The 20956-nt window shown below is 40.5% G+C and overlaps 1 protein-coding gene across 1 annotated transcript in view; it reads left to right on the top strand.

Annotated features, from left to right (window-relative positions):
- The first annotated feature begins 18454 nt into the window (after positions 1–18454).
- Positions 18455–20956, top strand: part of SEMA3A (semaphorin 3A) — a 170225-nt gene continuing 167723 nt past the window's right edge. Inside the window, exon 1 of the mRNA XM_040596451.1 lies at positions 18455–18926. Coding sequence (XP_040452385.1) covers positions 18815–18926 — 112 coding nt within the window. The 5' untranslated portion in view covers positions 18455–18814. The remainder of the gene's footprint in view (positions 18927–20956) is intronic.

Raw genomic sequence — 20956 nt, 5'->3', positions numbered from 1 at the left:
CCATCTTCTTTTCACAGCCAAGCATCAAAAAAATTAAGAATCATCATCAGCATCATACAGAATTTCAAGTATGTATAACCTCTTTTTTACTTGTATTTGATTTATTAGTTGTAAGTGCTCTAAAGTGACCAGCAGTCTCTGACATGCTGTCCCAAAAATCTTCATGCCCCCCCATTGGGACCATCAGTCCCATTTAGTTTTGGTTATGCCATGCCCACTGGTTTCACTGTGTCTGTTTGCCGTGGCTCTTTTCCAAGTGACACTTCCTTAGGGGAAGCGACCTTTTCAAATGTCTCGCCAAGATCTGTAAAGTTTCTTTAAAGTATGTGTCAGTTTGAAGCGGCAGTTTCATCCAAAGTATGTCACTGGTGACTAGCCATTCCAACAAGATATTCTCACTTAATTTTTGTAAAATGGCGACTTCTCTTGGTGGAACCAGTTCAAATTCAAGTGGATTTTTTTCCCCATCGCTCTACTTTTAATGTTGGGTCTGGCATCCTAGTAATGTTTTCTATTCTCTGTGGAACAAATAGTAACCCATGTCAGATTCATTGGTAGCACTCCACAAGTCAATCATGCTTAGCCTCATTAAAAGTGTGACTCCACCGGGGTTTTTTATTAGTGTGTTTGTTGTGGTTTTTTCTCATTTTGGTACCATTCTTGCTTACTTATAAAATTACGATAATATCAATTAATGGTTGCATTCTAAACCTGTATTAAAACTACTTAAAATAATACTAGCTAATCTGTGGCAGAATTTACTGTGTAATAGGTTTCTATTGGGCATAAAGCTGGTTTAGCAAAAAAAGATTTAGTGGATATAACTACATGTTTAGCTGCAGTATTTTCTGCTAAAGTCATCTCTAGCAAGTCAGCATTATATTCTAACACAAGTATATTTGTCCTTGCCAATTTAAACAATATCATCTATGTCTGCTTTCCTCCAAGGTGCTGATTTTCCTTTATCATTGGAATGAGTTTATCGCTCTTTCACTTAGTTTTGGCTCATGTGGTAATCCCTGCCAAAGTTCTTTATTTCACTGTTCACTTTGGTTTGTTATAAAATATTTTTGCCCTTCCTCTATGGTGGTTTTGGAGCATAAAATTACTTTTACATATCCTTTTCAATATATATTCCTGTAACACCTTAGCAATTGCCAGGTTGTTTCCTTTAAATAAAACCCCTTCTAGGACTGAATAGTCTCCCTTGAAAAGCTCTTGGAAAATTCTGATCCTACCATCCCATGCTGGTAACTTTGACAATTTTCCACAGTGTTATCTCAGGTGTAGCTCTGGCAATCTCTAGTCCACATATAACCCGAGAACTGATGTGTTTGCTAATGTATTGACAAGTACGTAATCTAGTAACAGACATTGTTCCACTGCATGTTTGCTCAGTGTTCCTGTAGTTATTAAACCTTTCCCACTTTTTTACCAGTTTGAAAGTGTAGGTTTCTGTCTGAAAAAAATAATAATTTCTAGATTCTGAAACACTGGAAGGATTTGCCAGACCCCCTTCTGATAGCAATAAACAATATCTGACCAATTTTATTTTTAAAGGGCATTAAAAACTCAGAAAGAATGATGTGAAGCTTCTTATTTTCATTGCTTAAAGTCAATGCCTCCTTTTGAGCAGACTGAAAGTCATTTTTGGTTAGTGGTTAGTGTGGTTAGTGTGATACATGAACCAGTGCCGATCATCTTCAATCACACTACTGTAAGTAGAGTCTGCCAGAGCCTTAGAACTTTCATAGAAAAAAATTAGATTTCTTCTTTCTGGCATAGTAGCTATGTATTACTGGCTCTTTTAATAAACCCATCCATTTCAGAACCTCTTTAAGCTTCTCTATGATAGCCATTAAATTTTTTTGCACATTTTAACTTAGGCAGCAAGATTTATCATGAATGTCCCTGTATGATTTAGCACTGAGAGGAACTTGAGAAACTTTTTGTTGCATCAGGCCTTTTAGTGATGACTTCAGCTTTATTCTAATCTGCACGTATACTAGTTATGTCAAGGTCTGCACCAGATATGTTATGTCTATTATACAGAACCTGCATTATAGTTATTCATATTTGGGCCACAATCTCTGTTTCTTTTCAAAATTCCAACAGCTCAGAGCTGTTGTTCATGGCTGTCTAACGTTTTATTTTTTTGTTCTAAAGCGAAATATTACTTGGGCAGGTCTTAATATTGTCCATAGCGTACATGTAGAACTTGTGTTACATAAACCAGCTACATACAGCCTGAAGGAATATATCATTTAGTCCCTGGCCCCTTTCTATGTTTTCTCTCTTCCTGGATAAGCTGGAAAAAGTCTGTGGGCCAGAAGGATTTCCCAGGTGATGCACTGGTCCACTACCTTCCTCAAGAGTCTCTTAGGTCATTCTCTCTGTCATGTCATTTAATATACGTATAATGAATGTCATTATTATTATAGAAGTGTTCTGTAAATCCATTTTTCTCAGGAAGGCCAGTTTTAATGAGGGTGCACTGTGCTTTGGTTCTGCTCTTGCATAATAAATCTGATATTCCTGGGACAAGTCCACAGTATATCTGGAGAATGAGTGTAGCACACTGATGTCATCTTTTTGCTGCTGATGCTACATCAGCTCAATGGTGGCAGGAACATATATTCAGATATACCCAAGAAGACCACAGGGGAAGAAGGCAGCGAGTGCCATGAAAGCCACCTTCTTAACAAATGTCTTTGCTTGGCATTATCCTTACAAGAGTATTAGGGAAGTCACTGTCTTTTCACCACAAATCAGATTTTTACTGTCCCAAGACAAAGTTGGGAGGAAAAATTTAGCCAAGTTTTAGGCAATCAAAATATATGAACTCAGATATCACCAGTGATTATTCTGCCAAAGTTAAAAAATGTTGGGTTTCTTCTATGTTTATATTGAAAAACCCTCCCTCGCTTTTAAAAGTTTTGTGCTTTTGCTCAGATATATATGTTCAAATGACTTGTGAGTCTCACTGTGTAGGGTGGGAACATTTTATGCAACGCCAAGCTAAGAAATGCTCCTCCCTAAATTTATCTACTTATTTAGCTACTTTCTTCAGCTATAACTGTACCGGTTCATAGTTATTCCAGGTTTCTTTGGCTCCAGTACCGCATGTGGTTCCTTTATGCTCATGGGATTTGGGGTATACATAAATGCAATACACGGGTCATCCATGACAGCCTCAGAAGCTCCATGGTGGCTGGGAGGAAGCCTTTACCTCTACACTTAAAAATTATAGATGGGGTTTTTTTCATGTGTTCATGACACTATTTATCACTTGATCACTTTGATAATTTTTCTGATGTTTTTAGTCTTCTTTTCAGGTATGTTAGCTCTTGCATATGGCACGTGCATTATTTCACCTGAGTATAAATAGGATCAACCTTCTAATTCCACTATTATATCCATATCTCAGAATCATCCCCACAAGCAAATGGACAGTGTCCATTTGTTTTTCAAAGTAAAACTGTAAGACGGCTTTTACTCAAGTAATCAGATTTCCATTATATACATTATTAATGACTATTATTCATTGCATTAAGGTGCTACATAGAAATGCCACTTGACAGTAGTATTCCATCTTGCCACATCCCCATAGAATCAGCAAACAGTTCACAAAGCTTGTGGTCTCCATCTAAAAAGATGTCACAGAGAGACTCATAGAATCATTTAGGGTGGGAAAAGCCTTTGAGATCAAGTCCAACCTTTAGAATATATAAATACATCACATATCATATGTATCTATCCTATAAATTTTAAACACAGATAACTAAAGGCTAAAATTAATCCAAAACTCTGTAACCCTTCTCTAACAAAACCAGTCATTAAATTTCTGTTGTTGCTGGAAGAACTTTATGGTGAAACTCAGCCTCAGGTTTCAAAGGGTAGAAGACGGAGATATTTCTTCACTGTTTATTTTTTTTAATTATCTGCCTCTCTGGCCTTGGAGGCTGTTCACCTGTGATCAGTAGAAACACAGAGCAGAAATACAGAACTATAGAAACATAGTAGAAAAGAGAATCTAGATGTTATTTTCTTTTGTCCTGAAGTGACTCTTCATGTTCCAGAGACGCTGGAGAAATATCTTTACTTTTGAAAGTTAGGTGAAATGGTGTGTGTGAAATGTTCTTCATAAAATCAATTTGGGTGAAGCTAAGCTAGCTTTTGAAAGGGAATGTATTACTCACTGAAGAATGACATCCTTTTAAATACATAGCAAGCAGCAGCATAGGTACAGCAGTGGGTACAGAAAACCTTTTCCCATTCACTAAGCTCTTTTGTGGATGCATCACCTTCTAGTAATACAGCATAAGACAGTCTCCGTGCTTGTGCAGTTTTTGTTTCTCCTTTGGCAATCAGTGTTACGACGGAAGTTTTTGTAATGTAAACTGTTGTCCCAGAAAAAGTACTAGAAAATCCTATAAATGGTAAACGCCATCTGCCTTGGCCAGATTTCTTCGCTGACCAACAGATCTTTAGCTTATATGATTGGCTGTTCTGAGCTGAAGTTTGTGTTACTTATTTATCAGCATTATAATATTAACCTGTCCTGTTCCAGACACTGCTGATATTCTGGTTTACATGTGCATAACAAAGACTTTCCTCTGACTGAGAGGTGTCCTAACAAAAATTGTTGAAATGAAATTACAGCATTTCCACTAACTCCCAACCGCCTTGAAGGAGGCAGAACCCTGCTGTTCTCTCTAACACAATTTTCTTGGTTCCTGAAAACAGCTTTTATCTGACACTAGTTGCAGTAGTAAAAATTCAAAGTCGGAAATGGATCACAGCCAACTCTTCCACTTGTGCACAAGATAAGTGTGCCATTAACCATGTCTTTTAAAGTTATTTATCTCATGCAAGCAAATGAGTTCAAAGCCCTCCATTTAGTGTTATATGATTGTAGATATCTGCTATCAGGTCTTTGCTGGCTAAAGCTAAGCACTTGACAGGGACAGAAGTGGAGTTTACAGTCCAATATGGCCTATGAATATAATAGGTTGTTTGTAAAGTAAGAGATGGCAGCTAATAAAAACATATGCCCTCTTTCTCTTTTTTTCTCTCACTCCTTAAGTGTATATGAAGTACACTATTATCGTCAGCCCTCTCCTTTACAGGTATGTATCCTGACATTGTGCTTTCCTCCGTTAACTTGAGACCTCTCAGAGACACGAGATGGTTTAATATGCATAATACTTACATTGGGCTGAATTTATAGCATTTCATTGGAAAGTTTCTTCATCTCTGATCTCGGTTTCTCTCATTGTTTGACTCTTTCAGAATTTTTTTCATCTTAGACAATGTGCAAGATGTAGAATAAATATCAGCTCGAACATTAATGCCATTACTAATCATAACATTCTCTGGGAAGAGCTTCAATTTCTTTCCCTGCTGCACAAACAGCCTCTGAACTCAGAGAACTTTACCAAGTTTTGGGAAGTTTTTTTCAGTTCCTTTCTCTATTCTTTTCCCTCCTGCCTGTGCTGAGATTTCCAACTCGAATACTCAGTGCTAAGCAAATTGCTTCTGTAATGTGCTACATTGAGAAGAGTAAGGCTTCAGCAGTGAATTTACCTACTGTAATTCATTCTGATGTACTGTAATACATTCTGATAAAGAGTTACTGTGCAGTGGAGGGACAAGAAGTGTACCCTATAGGTGCTATTTGCATCGATGACAGAGGTATGAGCTCACATATTTTTGCCATACACTAACAACAGATTGAGTGTTCACCCAGTCAGATGATGCATGACAACTCACAGTCACAGTCCTATATCTTATCACTGCCTCCTGAGCCTCAAAATGTACAGCCTGCTGAGTAGTCTTAAGATGTTTCATAGATCAGAAAAAAAAAAAAAATATCTGACAGTTCAAGTGCTAAGCTACCTGTTCGGCTCCCAAGACTGTTTTCATACATCCAGAGTTGTTTCTAGGCAGGTAATGTTAGTGCCATTAAAGTCTGATGCTCGAAGGAGCTTGCTGCACCCCACTTAGCATCAACAAATACCCCTGATGGCCTTGTAGGTAACTCCGTGACCTAAATCTTTCCATGTCTTGTTTCTACCTCAAATAGAGGCCTTTGGTGCTCAGGCTTACATGAATGCAAAGGAAAAAGTTCCACAGGAGATACCAAAAGTCCATAGAGAAGAATATTCCCCATCATTTCAGGTGTTGAAAAGAAGACCCTTCCTTATTTGTCTACTTGCAGAGACCTGATAGCACAGAATTTTAAATAGTTTAATTCCCCAACTTTAATCCCACAAGTAATGCCTTCCAAGAGGTTTAAGAAGTGGTAGCTAACTTGACTTCCCTCCAGATATAACATTCTATGGAAGACATTTTTTAGGACACCCATTATTTGAAATTCAGGCTCTTTCAGTGTAGCTCAGATGGAGGCACTCAGAATTAATACATGCTTATGAAGGTGATAGGATGTATTGCAAAAAAGCAGAGGTGTCAAAGGGAGCTATGTAACACATTTTTCAACTGCCAGCAAGAGTATGTTAATGACAAATTGTGTGCAACTACAGCGTTTTAACTTAGCTGCTCAGTGAGTTTGCCTATAACATGGTAGGTACAACCACAATAACGTATAAGCAAGAAAAATGCTTGAAATAACAGTAACAACAACAATAATAATATCACTTTAGGTATCTGTATTCTAAATGTTAGAAAAAGATAATGAAGAACGACAATCACACACACACAAAAGACCTAGAATGTTTTCTCATACAAATCAGTGCAAGGTGAAATTAAAAGGTCAAATGCGTGAGGATGAAATAGCGTGCACAGAAAGCTTCCAAACTGTTTCCCAGTCTCCAGACTTGAAAATGGCAGAGAAGAACATGTGGCAATTACAGAACAATTTTTATTGCTTTAAAACACCACAGTTTAATTGGTTTGATATAAACATTGAAGCATATCTCAACTATGAGCAAAGCAGTGTACTCAATCATGTTACTTTTAATGGAAATAGCCTTGAAAATAGGTTGCGCAAAGAACATTTGTCATAACTGCTGGCCTAGCAAGTCATGCAAGCACCACTAGATAAATAAGGTAGTGTGTCCTGCCACTTGTAACTTAATCCTCCAGTATGTTTCATTAGAAGGGTCTTAATTTTCATCTGAATGTCTCCATCTTAATGAGACTTGTGTTTGGCCGGAGCCCAGATCAATTTCATGCAGTAACAACAGTAACCATCTCAAACTTATCCCTTCCAGTAACTGAGCTACGTAATATATTTTAAAAAAGAAACATACAAACAAGGAAACAAGTTATTGGTTTCTATCAAACTGTACTTTTTTTCAGGAGTCCTGAAAATGTGATCAGTGAAGAAATATGGCTTTTGAGGCAGTGGCTGTTGCATATACAAAATGTTAGAAGAGATTAGTGAAATAGGTTTTGCATTTTTCATGCTGTTTCCACAGGAGATGTGCTGAAAGCCATAAAGATATGCTTCTTTCTCCAGCTAATTTATTTCACATATACAATAATTTGTGGTCAATAAATCTAGTATGGATTTCCATGGTAAGGCACTGGTGTGGCAAACAGAATGGATAACAACTTTATCCATGATGTGGTTGCGGTATTTTTATAATCAGTTTTGTAATGTGATATCACTGGAGAGTATCATCAACCAGTATTCAATATTAAACAAAGTTTTCCAAAGCAACACATGCTGTATACTAATTCATGTCATCAGAAATCCATCTTATGGTGTAAGACACTCATCTTGTGTGCACATGGCTTTCAAGGAGATGATAGCACAGAGAAATTTACTTTTACAGTTCTATAGCTGGGCACTCCAGATGGAACATTTCACCATGTAGCAGGACATTTTACCAAGAGGAAAATAATTCCTCCACCAGCCAGAGTTCTCTTGACTTTAGGAAAACAAAACTTGTGGAAGGATGGGAACTTCTGAGCTCTTTAATGAGAAATAATGACTGTAAAATAACATTTGCATTACAGAATATTCACAAAATATTAGTTTATTTCTTCCACCTGTTGGTTTGTATGTTTAGTGTCTTATAAAAAGCAAAATATTTAAGTTGAGGAAGCAATTTTCTTAGAAATACCTATTAAAGAAGAAAACATGTTGAAATCCAGTCATTTAAACAATGTAGAGTTTAATACTTGCTAGAAATAATTTACAGCTAAATTCTCTGTATAATCATCTACTTACTTGAATGTGAAACTTTGAGACTAGAAATCTTGGTCCCACATCTGGCTGAGTTAGTCAACAGGCTTAAGTTTAGGCATACTCTGCCATTTTTCAAGTGGTTTCAGCTGTTGGGAAGAGAAGGTTCTGACTGCACAGCATCTGATAACCTGTTTCCCTAGATTTCTGTTTTTCCCGGAGGTCCTTCCTCAAAGTTCAAAGTTCAATAAAGAACAAAAATTGGCTCTCTTTGATTCTGGATTGTGCTGGCTGTCCTACGCATAACAAAATTTTGACACACATGGGTGCAGATCCAGCAAAGCATGTGCATAATTTGAAACCTATGAATAACTCCAGTTAAAGCTGCCAAAGCTGGTAGGATGAACAGAGAAACCACTGAATTTCAGAGCAAAAATACGGGATGAAACTGTATCCTCAAACATAAGACTGCAAACTTTAGAAGGGTACTCACTCAGCACTTGTCAAGAAGGATGTTGCTTTTCAGGTTATTCTCATAAATCATTATGGTTTCTAAAATTCATTGAACAATTCATGAGAAATATATTTGCATTTGATTTTCCTTTTCTTAAGCTTCTGCTTGTTACAACTTCTAACTCCTGTGGGAGCCTGGACTGAATGGTATACACTATGTTTTCTACTTCGGCAAAATCATTAGACTTGCGTAATCGAGCATTGGGTAGAGAGTGGAAATATTTTTAAAGGTCAAAACATAAAACTGTAAACTGTGGAGGGAATTATCTCTAGGGGGTTATATCAAGCGTACCATTCCCTTGGATGAAAACTTAATTGATGTCACTTGGTTGAAATTATTATCTCCTGAGCTGAAAGTTGATATGATGTTATGTAAGATATCAGAGTAAAATGCATTTTTCAGATCAGATTTTAAGCCCAGCTTGTAGTATCACAATTGGTCATTGTAAAAATGACTATTATGTCACAAACAGAGGATTACGATGTCAGGTGGGGAATAAGTGCAGAAGCAGATAAATTCTTAAGAAACAACAGTGATTCTGTTTCAGAGCACTATCTTCAGAAAGAAAGAATGAGAGAAAAGAAGTACAGGGCAATACGCTGCACAGAAGAACACTTGTTTCCAAATAAGATACTTCATAAAGTTTTCCATAAGGTGACAGCTGCTTTTTCAAGCACCACATTCTGTTCTCCGTTACATCAGTGTGAATCCAGAGGAACTGCATTTGAATTGTTGCTGCTTGGGATTGACATCAGGCTAACTGACAGTAAAATTTGGCTGTAATACATTTTCTCAGAAATAGAACCCATTTATTACTTTCAAAATAGAGAAGGGGGAATTACCACACATTGTATGACGTCATGTATCGTTCAACACTTTGGAAGAAAAATGGAGAGCAAGATTTGTTTGAAGTCTGGGGTGCTGGTTTTTTCCTCCTCTTCTCCTTCCAATTTTCACAATTTATTGTGAACCTCCCCCTCCCTTTGCTGAAGCACTATATAGACCTTTTGGGCACGAGGGAGCTCTTCTAACAGTTGGTTTTGCCATCATAATAAAGCCTTTAAGGACACTAATTCTAGGCTTCGGCATGCTGTTCCCTGTCGTTAGCAACATCACGCAAGGAGTTTCAAGGCTCTCTAGCAGCAGCTAAAAGGGACTGTTTGGAACAAAATTGTCACTGGTAAACTGAGAGGTCTGAGAGGGAACACTGCTCCAAATGGGCAAAGACTGAGCTTGTGTGCATCAGCTTTTGCACTTTCACCTACAGTCGCCTTCCTGAAGTCACTTTCTTTGCTGTAACTGTCTCCCATGGCGGGCAGGGTGTGGGGAAGGAGAGTGAGGTTACAGCCACTAAAAGCAAATGACAAGGAGCTTCAGAACCTACGTACTCACACATCAACCTGCTGTCTTCATTTGTATTCAGCAGATGCCTTGTTTTTTCCCCTTCACTGCCTAGTCTGTGCTGATCAGTATAAACAATGGAATTTTTGTCTTTAAGAACATATTCTTGTTCTGTTTCACTTGAAGGTAAAGATAAACATGGGGGGGGGGGGGGAGAAAAAGAAGAAAAGCAACCTTCAGAGACATATATTTATAGTTTATAATGTTATTATGTAAAGCTTTAAGAAATAGTCTGGAAATTGACTCAGAGATTCATGAAATCGGTACATGATGCATACAAGCTTTAAACAGAAAGAAAAAAACAGCAAAACAAACAAACAAAAACAAACCGGAAAAAACAAAACAAAAACCCAAAAATCAAACCTGAGCGGTTCATCTGTAAGATATTGTAAAATTTCAGGGAAAATGGGGATGCTCATTATGTTAATTTTATGTTACATTATGAATATACAACATGTATTGTCTCTATGTGTATTTATATAGAGATACATCGTGTGCCTGTATGAGTCCGGCCTTTTTCCATGGCTCTTTTGTATGACATAAAATATGCTTCAATTAAGCTATTTTGCACAGAATACCTGGCTTATTAGTATATAAATTTTTTCCTTCCTAGTCTGAATAGAAGTCACTAAGGTGTTGCTAAGTAGCTAATTCTGGTCCAGAATTCAGAATTTCTATTGTCTTGGACAACATTTGTTGGCAGCACCAGCACTGCTGTCTTTCCTCGTTCCGAGGCGCAGGGCAGGAGGCAGGCTCTGCGAGGGCAGGAGGATGTTGTGCAGTGCCAGCAGATCTCCATTATCAGATGCTCTCCAACAGGGTGTCAGCGGTGCAGCGTTCCCCCCCGACATCTGGCCATATGTTTCCTTTACCACTGTCATTAGTCCTCAGTCCCTGGGTGAGCTGCTCCAGGGAGCTCTGAGCACTGCAACTGCACCTTCATACCCTGCTGGGAGAGAAAAGAGGGAAGATGGATTGCAACTGTTCAGACTTAGGTCTGACAGCACTTTCACCAAGCCCAAGTGCTGGTGGAAAAAGCTTGTTATAGAGCCAGGGATGTGTGTTTTATTACCCGATGCTCTTTGTAGCTATGCTTTCTGTATGAACATACAAATGGCAAAGTAAAGAAGTATTTGAAGTATTTCTAGAATGCCTGAGAAGCAGAAAACGAGCTGGGTCTTCAGTTATTTTCCTGGAGAATTGCTCTAATGGTATATGTGTGTGCATGTGTTCAACCTCAGGTTGAATTTCCACAGATAAGATTTATGTGACTGACTGGTTCAGCTCCATCCTAACTTTGTTGTGGATTTCAACAGTTTGGAAGACAGAAGGGATCTTTCTTTCCTGTGTCTGTATTTACCTGTCTGAAATATCATGAACTCTGATGTCAGAGAAACAAATAGGGAAATAATGTAGTGGAAAGCTTTTCTGAAAGAGTTACAAATTCAGTCCAGAGGAGGGATAAAGTTCCTCTCCCTTGCTGAAATCCCTATTCACTGGGGATTCAGAGAGGGAAAGAGAGGGTTAGTTAATGCTTTCTTAGAGATTGTTTTTCTTTGAATTCTGCTCCCCCCCACCTTCCTAGCACACACTTCTACATATTGCTGACTCTAAAAGCATTCACAGAGGTCAAATTATTGAAAGTTCAACCAAGTTTTCCTAAGCTATCACAGTTTACCCACTATCCTCACAGACTATCTGAGCAGTGATTAAATAGCTATCAGCTCTGGCATCAGAAGCCATAAACTGACTCCTTAGCCCCTACATTTTGTGTGATATTGTTTGATCTTCCAGAGACGATTTGCACCTACACACTCTGTTCAACAGAATCAGACTTGTGATTTATCTATGAAAAAAACCCACCCTCATTAAGTTTTCCAGTCTAGGAAGTTAAATAGGGCAGATGTATGAAGGTGACAGCCAGTGGTTATGGTTTTGTTGGCCTTATATCTTTGTCATATACTAATGAACCACTCAGCACAAGAAGGAAAAAAAAAATAGAAAAAAAACCCACCACAAAACAACAGAGAGAGAAGAAGAAAGGTCCAGAAAAGAACAATGATCATAGCAGATGTTGCGTATGCTTTCAGTTTGTGGTTTGCCACAATTCACCTGGACTATTTAAAAGCCTGTGATGAATGGGTGGCACACAAGATAGTGTTGTGTCTTTCAAGCCTTTGACAGTTGGCAGTAAAGGTTGCTAAGCAAAATTACATAGGGCCAAAAGGCTGGCCATGATGGATCCCAGATACGATAGAACTGGAGATTTTCTGTATACGGAGTGATAAGGAGTGACTTTAGGGCTGACAGGAATGGCTTGCATACTATGACAAATGAAGAGGTAAGGATGTGACTGTTGGCGTAGTACGTGAGAAACACAGGATCAATTTCTTGTCCTGTTAACGTCTTAGTGTGTGGCCCTGACTGAATCCTTTAGGATCAGACCTCGAAAGGTGTACGGGGGTCTAAAGATGCAAATCAGAACATAAGGGGACTTTCAAAGACAAGTAGGAAATCCAGAAAACCGCATTTTGGTAGTGATCTATGTCATATTTTTCTGAGTTGTAGCAGTTCCTTGGGTTTTGTGCAGGAAAATATCTCATGTATTGTCAGTTGTTCCAGTTTTGAAAAAATGTGGGTGATAAGAGCCGAAATAGGATTCAAATGCCAAAGTAACTGAGTCTGTAATGAATTTGGGTGTGATAGACCTTGCAAGTTGCCTCTTCAGCCAGCAGCAGGGAAAAGGACAGCACTTGTTTCTCATCTATCTTTTCAGAGATCCACCAGCCATTAAATGTGGGGGTAGAGGAGCAAGTCATTCTGCAGCCGGTCATTTGGGAGGAGACCTTCTGGCTTGATTAGGCTTCCCTCAAAAAAGTTCAAAACATCAGGCCTGGAGCAGGATTTAAGGAGCCACAAGTTTCATGGCTGCTGTTGCTCTGTTTTCCCATTTTTCTTAAATTGGCTTTTCTCTGAAGAATTAGAACATCAAATATTTCTTTGCATTTCCCTCATCTCCTGTAAAAAAACATATGTCCTTGCCAGTATTTCCTCAATGAAGGTCCAACAGCCAATAAACATAAGCAATCAGAGGGACGGAAGTCTCTGTACTGGGAAGTTAATAGACTTGGAAGTTTTGTTCAATTTGAATGAATACCCCAGAGCTAATCCATTGGAAAGAGAAGCTACTGACCCATACCAGGAGCTTTTTGTGACTCTTATTAATGTCACATGCCTGGCACTGAGCTATTAAGGTGGGTTTCTTAACATGGCCCTGGGTATCACAGTTGCCCTACATTTGCGTACAAGATGGACATCAGGCGGCAGGGGCCAAGGGAATGCGAAAGGTTTGCTTAGTTCTGAAGAGCAATCTGAAATGCTGCTGTTCAGACAGGCATATAACCTGTCTACAGAACAGGATGCAAAGAATATTTTTGAAGAATTTGATGAGGTGTTTAATAGACCTGAAAGCATTGTGAATAAAACACATCATACTGATACAGATCCCATTATGCTGCCAAAAGTACGAGCATCACATAGAGTACAGTCTCATTAGTCCTGAGAAACGAAGGAAAAGTTGATTGTGACAAGATGGTAAGATGCGGTGTTACTGAGAGAACACAGATACTAACTGGTGTGGTTAGCAACCTGATCACATGCAATAATAAGAAACGTTATGGATTTATGTAGATTCAGGAGATTTGAATAAGGCTACCAAATGCAACGTAGCCCAAGGGAGCGCTGGGGAAAGACATGTCTAGACTTCCAACAGCAAGAATATTTCCAGATCTAGATGCAAGCCCGCGATTTTGGCAACTCCATGTTGATAAAATGTTAAACTCTATACCTTCAGTTCCCTTTTTGCTGATGCATTTTTAAGTAAATTTGCTCTGTGATTGCTTCAGAACTTAAAGAGTGGCACTCCACAGAATTCTAGGTCCTTTAAAATCCAGGTGGAAGCAGCTATTTATAACTCCTGAGCTAATGTGATAACCATCAACACTGTAAAAACAACAGCTGATATCCAGTTCAGCAAGTCTGGATATCAAAAGCATTTTTCTTCATTGTGTAGGCCTTTCATAGGCTTCTTTCTTCCCCCCCCCCCCCCCCCCCCTTTTTAAGAGAACAACTATGTCAGCATTAAGCTCTGTGTCAAGTAGATTCCAGGTTTAGATTCTTGTCTGATATAGGCAAAGGACTTGAACCTAGAGGTAGAGGCCTTCAGAAGTGAGGCGACAACACCAGTTCCCAATTCTTCCCTCTCCATTAGCTGGTGCATGCACTGCATCTACACACGCACGCCCGCACGCGCACACACCCACACCCACACCCCCCATCATATACGCACAAGGATTATTTTCTAGCATTCTTTTTCACCATGTTTCTAGTAAGTCCCCACGAAAATCTGTAGTGTCCCAGACGAGAGTGTGGTGGTTCACAACATAAAAGCAACATGTGGGAGATGACGTCTGGATATTCTTAAATGGGATTTTGCTCCTGAAGTAAGTACGTTGTGAAACTGCATCCTCACACATCACACAACAAATGCATAATTGGGCTTTAGACTGAGCTGCCTTTTGAGCCAATAATTATTCGTTTTTTCTAAGGCATGTTACAAGTATCATTATATATACAACTGGAGCAATTTAGAAGGGACCCTTTACAGAATTGTAAATATTCTGCTTATCAAGCAATTCACCTGCTAAGGAAGAAAATATCAGGGAGGGTATCCGAGTTAAGATTTCACATTTCCTACAGGAGTATGTTCCCTCGGGAGGTTTTTAGCAATCAGTTACAGACTGAGAGTGTAGGGTGCGTTTTTTTGTAGGTTGTTTTTGTTTTGTTTTGTTTTTTTCTTCTCTGATTTTAAACAGAAATTGCACACTCAACCCATGAAAACTTTCCATCAAGAATTACTTGGATAAGTACTGCATAACAAAAATGGACCCTGGTAATTCCTGTGTATTTCTGAGAAGGACCTGATCACATCAATATAAACAAGTAATGACTCATCTAAAACACAGGAAATTATTCTGAAAACTAAGTAGGTGTTTAAATCACATGAAAGACTGTCTTAGAGCAGTTAGGCTTTCAGGAGCTTCTAAGTGTAAAAATCACAGCAGCACAAGAAGGTTTGAAATAATCACGACTCAAGCAATACTATTTCTGAGTAACGAGAAGCACCAAATTATGCCAACTTGTGACTGAAAGAGTATTCTGCATGCATGGTCAACAAGTGAAAGAAAGCCCAGACACATCCAAATATAATTTTTTGTAGAATCTATCAACGTGAAGCTGCTGCACATATTGAAAGGTGGTATAAAAAACTCCAAACCAGAACGCCACACAGAGTGGGACCAGAAATGTTATGCTGAGCCCATAAGTGCCTATCTGGGCTTTGAGACATAAAACACTGTATAGAATGTCATATAAATGCCATTACAGAAAATAAAAATAAAATCTGCAACAAATGTGGGAAATGATGCAGAACTGTTACTCCTTTTGAACTTGCTGAGCAACAATGGAATGATTAATTAAGCTAATAACTGTGGTCTTCTTCAGGGGGGAAGGGTATTGTTTGAAGAACTGGGGAGAGTTTGGACTTTACTTTTTCCTTCTCTCTAAACTCAGCAGCTAGATCACTGTCAAAAGACCAAAGGAAAAAAAAGGTGAATAGATTGTTATTTGAAAGTGAGTTGTTGCCCACCCTGAATTCCCAGAGTTGACGTTTCTGGCACTTGCCGTCACAGCATTGGCCAAATCATTCCTTCCAAGCGGAGCCCAGTTTCGCCTTGGCAGAAGCACCATATGGCAATGGGTGTCTTTGAGCTATAAAGCCTCTTCAAGCACTACTGAAGTGCTGCCATTGCCCCTCTCCTTATAAGGGGGTGCAGCATATGCTCTCCTGACTAGCTGATTAGCACTACTTAGAGCTAAATAGCAGGAGGACAACCCACAGGATCAGTTTTTACCCTTCTCTGTGTCTTTAGATGGGCACATCCCACAGAGGAGGGCAACACGTGAGTGGTCTGTCACATGAAGGATGCAAAAAGTATCTCTCATCTCTGCTAAAATGATGCTGTTCTTTCTCTCCTGGATGCAGTCTTTGATAAATTGCTACTCAGTGTACCTAATCCGCATGTTTTCTGGCAATATATGTTGACTGGGGATGATGATTTGGGGTTTTTTGATTGCTGTAAAATAGTCTGGAGTGTTACACTTTTGTTCAACATGAGAAAGCTAGGATTTTAGCTTCGTACTCTCCTTACCTTATAAGAAAAGAAAAGAAAAAAAAAAGTACTTGTGCCTCCTTTATGTAACCAGAAGTAAATTGAGTGTAACAACATCATTGTAAAATGATGTGCTTTATAAAGTCCTGAATATGGTGCATCTTTTGTGTTTTGTTTCTAATTGTTTCCTGGATACAAAAGGATAATTCATTTAGGCCAATTCTCCAAATAATCTCAAAGTGACATGAATTCCTTTGCAGAGTGAATGTCTGTAGCAAGTAATCCATGGAAAACAGACAGGCGTCTCTTGTCATTTTGGAGCTCTAATCCACTGCCTGGAGCATGAAAATGCGCAGGATAACAAGTGTGGGAATGACCAAAATCAACATTATTTTTTTTATTTTCTTAACAACGCTACTGATCAATAGAATTGCTGAATCTGGCAGATACAATGCCACGGGATTAATGAATTAAGCTCAGGAAGCAGAAGACTTTGTTAAAGAGGAGAGGGGAAAAGCCCCTTCTTTTCCACTGGCATGTGAATATTAAGCAATGAAAGCAGCAGTGACAGAATTTTAGCCCTTGCTTTGCCATAGCAGCAAGCCTTGTTCTGCGCGAGTCTTTACATTTTAATTAGAACCACACTGACACCCGCATTTTCAACTATGAACTTCAGCTGCAAAGTTAAGACTGTTTCCTAAATGCTGGTTTAGTAGGTAGGTCTGAGTGCAGAAAGGAGATGTTGCCTTCTATAAAATGGGGAGCGTAGTGTGGTTGCCCTTGGCAGGAGCGGACAACAGGTTTTTAACCTGCACTAAACAATGATAAAAGGAAGGAAGAGATCTCACTGAAATACCACACTTTTTTTTCCCCCAGAAAAGTACAGAACAAAATAAAAAGGAGTCATCACACTTCTTTGAGGATGCCAACGTTTTGTAAACGTTGATTGCCAGCTTCTCTGTCAATCCTGCGTTAGGAACGTCATGCAGGGCACATATATTTGACATTGGCTTCCAAAATGCACTTTATATTGATATTCAGCACAGCACGGAAAATTTAATAAACCATCACTCACTGGAAGGGGGCTGTTCAGCCATGTGGGAGGGGAGAGCTGCAGTTTGCTTGTGTGTTTGTATTTACAACTCCTTAACACTTAGAAGACCTCTGGGGATTTTGCATCTCCTTTTGTTTAAACAAACAAACAAAAGCCATTATCTAGTTTCTTGGCATAAAAATCTAAGACGATTATTGTTATCATCATGCAGTATTAGAAATGGGAAGGTTTGGAGCATTTTAACTTAGAAGACCACTTCAGGGAATACTCCAGTGTAATTTATAAGCCCCTCTAGACCTGTACATGTCTTGAACTGATGGCTGAAGTGGGCTTTACTAGGAATGTCTTTTGCCAAGCTGGAGCAGCACAGGAGGTGGGGAGGGCGGGAGGGTTAGCGCAACCTTCCCTAACAAGGCTTTAAAAGCTTCAGCGGTAAAGTTACGCTGATGGAAGAGTTTGTTACTTGTTTTTTAACTGGGAACAACCCGAGGAGTATTACGTTATGGGCAGATGTTATTTACGTGGGTAGCAGCGTTGTGGGCTGTGTTGTGCTGTTGTTGTTTTGAAAGGGGGGGCGGCCGTGAGATGAAATACATAAATAAATAAATAAATAAATAAATAATAGTGTTTTTTTTTTACAAAGAAAAAAAAAACAACAAACCCCACAACTCGGACAGTGACATGAAATAGCTCGTGACAATCCCTTGCTCCGTGCCTTTCCCAAGCTGGGTGGAGGTCATGTTCTCTCTAATCTCTGCTGCGATGCGTTTCTTTTTTTTTCTTCCTCTTTTTTTTTTTTTTTTCTTCCTCTTTTTTTTTTCTTCTTATTTTTTTGCCTTTGTTTTTCCTTTTTTTTTCCTTTTTTTTTTTCCTCCCCCCCCCCCCTCCTTTTTCAGTTGTTCATATATTTTTGTTTGGTTGGTTTTCTTTTTTTTTTTTTTTTTCGTGTGTGGTGTGACAGCAGGGGAAGGGGGGGTGGGGGGTGGGGGGTGCCGAGCTTCCCTGCGCTCCCATTGTCAGCCGCTCCCGGGAGCGCGGGCAGAGCCGGTGCCCCCCGCGCCTCCATGTGCGCGGGCAGCGCGGGGCCGCGCCGCGCCCGCCCCCGCCGCCCCCCCCCGGGACCCGCCCGCCGAGCGGGGAGCGGGGCACCGGCCAGCCCCGGCGCCGGCCCCGGCCCCTGCCCCCGGCCCGCATCATGCCGCCCCCCCCCCGCCGCCCGGGGGCTGCCTCCTTTTCCGGCCGGCGGCGTGTGCGTGAGAGGGGCTTGAAGTTGCCCCGGCGGCGGCGAGGCGGGGGGCCGGGGCGGCTGGCGGCGGCGGGGCGCGGCGGGGCGCGGAGCGGAGCCCACCCCCATCACCTGTTACCTCCGCTCCCCAGGTTGCCTGAAGTTCCCCGGCAGCGCCCGGCAGGACGGGGAGCGCCACGGCTGCGGCTCGCAGGGACCCTCCGGTGGCTGCTGCAGCATGGGCTGGCTCAGGGGGATTGCCTTGCTTTCCTTGGGAGTATTACTAGCGGGAAGAGTGAACTGCCAGCATGTGAAGAATAACGTGCCGAGGCTCAAATTATCCCACAAAGGTAAGTCCTGTTGTTCTCTCCGATTCTCCGGTTTCCTCCAAACCTCCCCTCCTTGCCCCGCCGCTCTCTCCCCGCGCCACCTTCCTCCCTGCTTCTCCTTACCTTCCAGAGGGGGGACCTGGCATCGGGAGACATTTCGGGGGGGAGGGGGGGGAACCAAACCCAAAGTAGAACAGAGGCGAACCCCCAGCGAAGCTCCCCGGCAGCCGCTCCGAGCGGCGGCGGTGCCCGGCAGCGCACAGACAAAGAGGAGTTAGTTGCGGTTGCAGCCCAGGGCTCGGGATCGTGCTGAGCCGTGCGGGAACAGGGGTGTCCAGGCTGCTGCGCTATTTCTGCGGACTTTACTCTTTTGGGTTTTTTTGGTTTTGTTTTTTTTTTTAACATAAGGTGTCTTTGGCCACCCAGCAAATCTCCCCCGTGCCGGGCGTGTTAGTGCAGCCACCGTACCCGCTCCGCTTCAAAAGGCACGGAATAGGCGCAGATTTTTTTATATATATATATTTTTATATATATATATATATATATATGTATATATTTTTTCCCCCTAGTTGAGGCACGAAGTGGTTAACGTTCGAGTCATGAATATTCAGGCTGTACAAATCTGACAATCAGATGCCGAACATAAGCAGTAGATGGTGGCTTTGCCAAGAAACTATAAACTGAAAGGAACAGATCAGTCCAGAAAAGGAGGCAAGGACTGCGAGGCACAGGAACCATCGCCTATGGATGTTAAATGCGGTGCCATTTCTCCGAGCTGGGATTATTTTCCCTGCGATCTGATGCGCTTCTTTAGCCATCACAGGGGAGGTGTAACTGAAGGGGAAGAGCTACGAGGTTGCCTTTACGTTTGACATTGTGTAATGCCACTCGGGCTGCAATTGCCAGTAATTAACTTTTGTATAAGGCTGCCTGCTTTAGAGGAGGGCTCTGGAGCAGGCAGGCTCCTGCTCGGCGTGGTTCCTCTCTTAAGTACATTTTCAGAAGCATTCGCCCAATCTGGAGAATGTGCAACTGGGAAAGAAGTTGAAGGCGTTGAGAACTGTAGGGTATGGTTTCCAAAAGGGAGGTCTGTGCATCCCTGCGGACGTGCCTGTCTCCGAGGAGCTGCCTCCTCATCACGCTCGGGTCACTGAAGGCTGGCAGCAGGAGCAGCCACGGTTCTGAAAGCAGGGAGGAAAAGTAACGCACTGCTGCTACAGTGGGAAAAAAGAGAACATGTGTGTGCATGCCTGGTCATAGATGTCAGTCTCAGTTTACAGGAGAGTGTCAGTGCATCTCTTGCCAGTAGAAATACATTTTCCAATTAATTTCATCTTTCTTGTGCTGCAAATGAGAGGGGGAAAGTCCTGTCTGATACGAGGCAGACGTAATTTCTGCACTCCAGATGATAAAAAAAAATAATCAAACACCTGCAAAACTTGGATGCACTGTATGAAATAAATGCATGTGCAGGTTTTTATTAAAGAACACATGTATGCATATTTGTGTGTATTTACACTTGGTATGTGTAAAAAGAAGTGTGAGGGCTTGAGAATCTGTTAACTTGGTTTTCATAAGAAAAAACACTTGTATTTAACACAAAATTAATTATTTTGGGTAATGGAGTCTGAAGAAAGCTTCTACCATAACTACGCGTCATGTCAGAAAAATAATTATAAAACTCTTAATTGCTTCCAAACTTTTACAGTTGTACTGAAACTCAGATTAGTATATAGAAGCATAAATGCTATAAAAATATCCTGTAAAGGGTTTTAAGGGCTAATTAATTATTTATTTTTTTCACCCTTTTAAAGTTTATTGATGGCTCAAGTCTGCTGCCCCGGCTAAAGTCTGCTACCCCCGCTCATGCCTACTAAATGCACAGAAACTAATTTCAAATGGTCATCAGATCTGACTGATGGTGGTTTGTTTTGTTTGTTTTATTTGTTGTTAGTTTTTTTGTTGTTTTATTTTTGTTTTGTTGGGTTTTTACTGTTTTCTTTTTTTCACCCGGCTGGTACTGTATCCATGTGCAGTTTAGCAACATTTTG

Source organism: Falco naumanni, chromosome 5 (assembly GCF_017639655.2).
Source record: "Falco naumanni isolate bFalNau1 chromosome 5, bFalNau1.pat, whole genome shotgun sequence".
NCBI lineage: Eukaryota > Metazoa > Chordata > Aves > Falconiformes > Falconidae > Falco > Falco naumanni.
The sequence above is the reverse complement of the archived record's forward strand: the minus strand, read 5'-3'. Positions and strand labels throughout refer to the sequence as shown.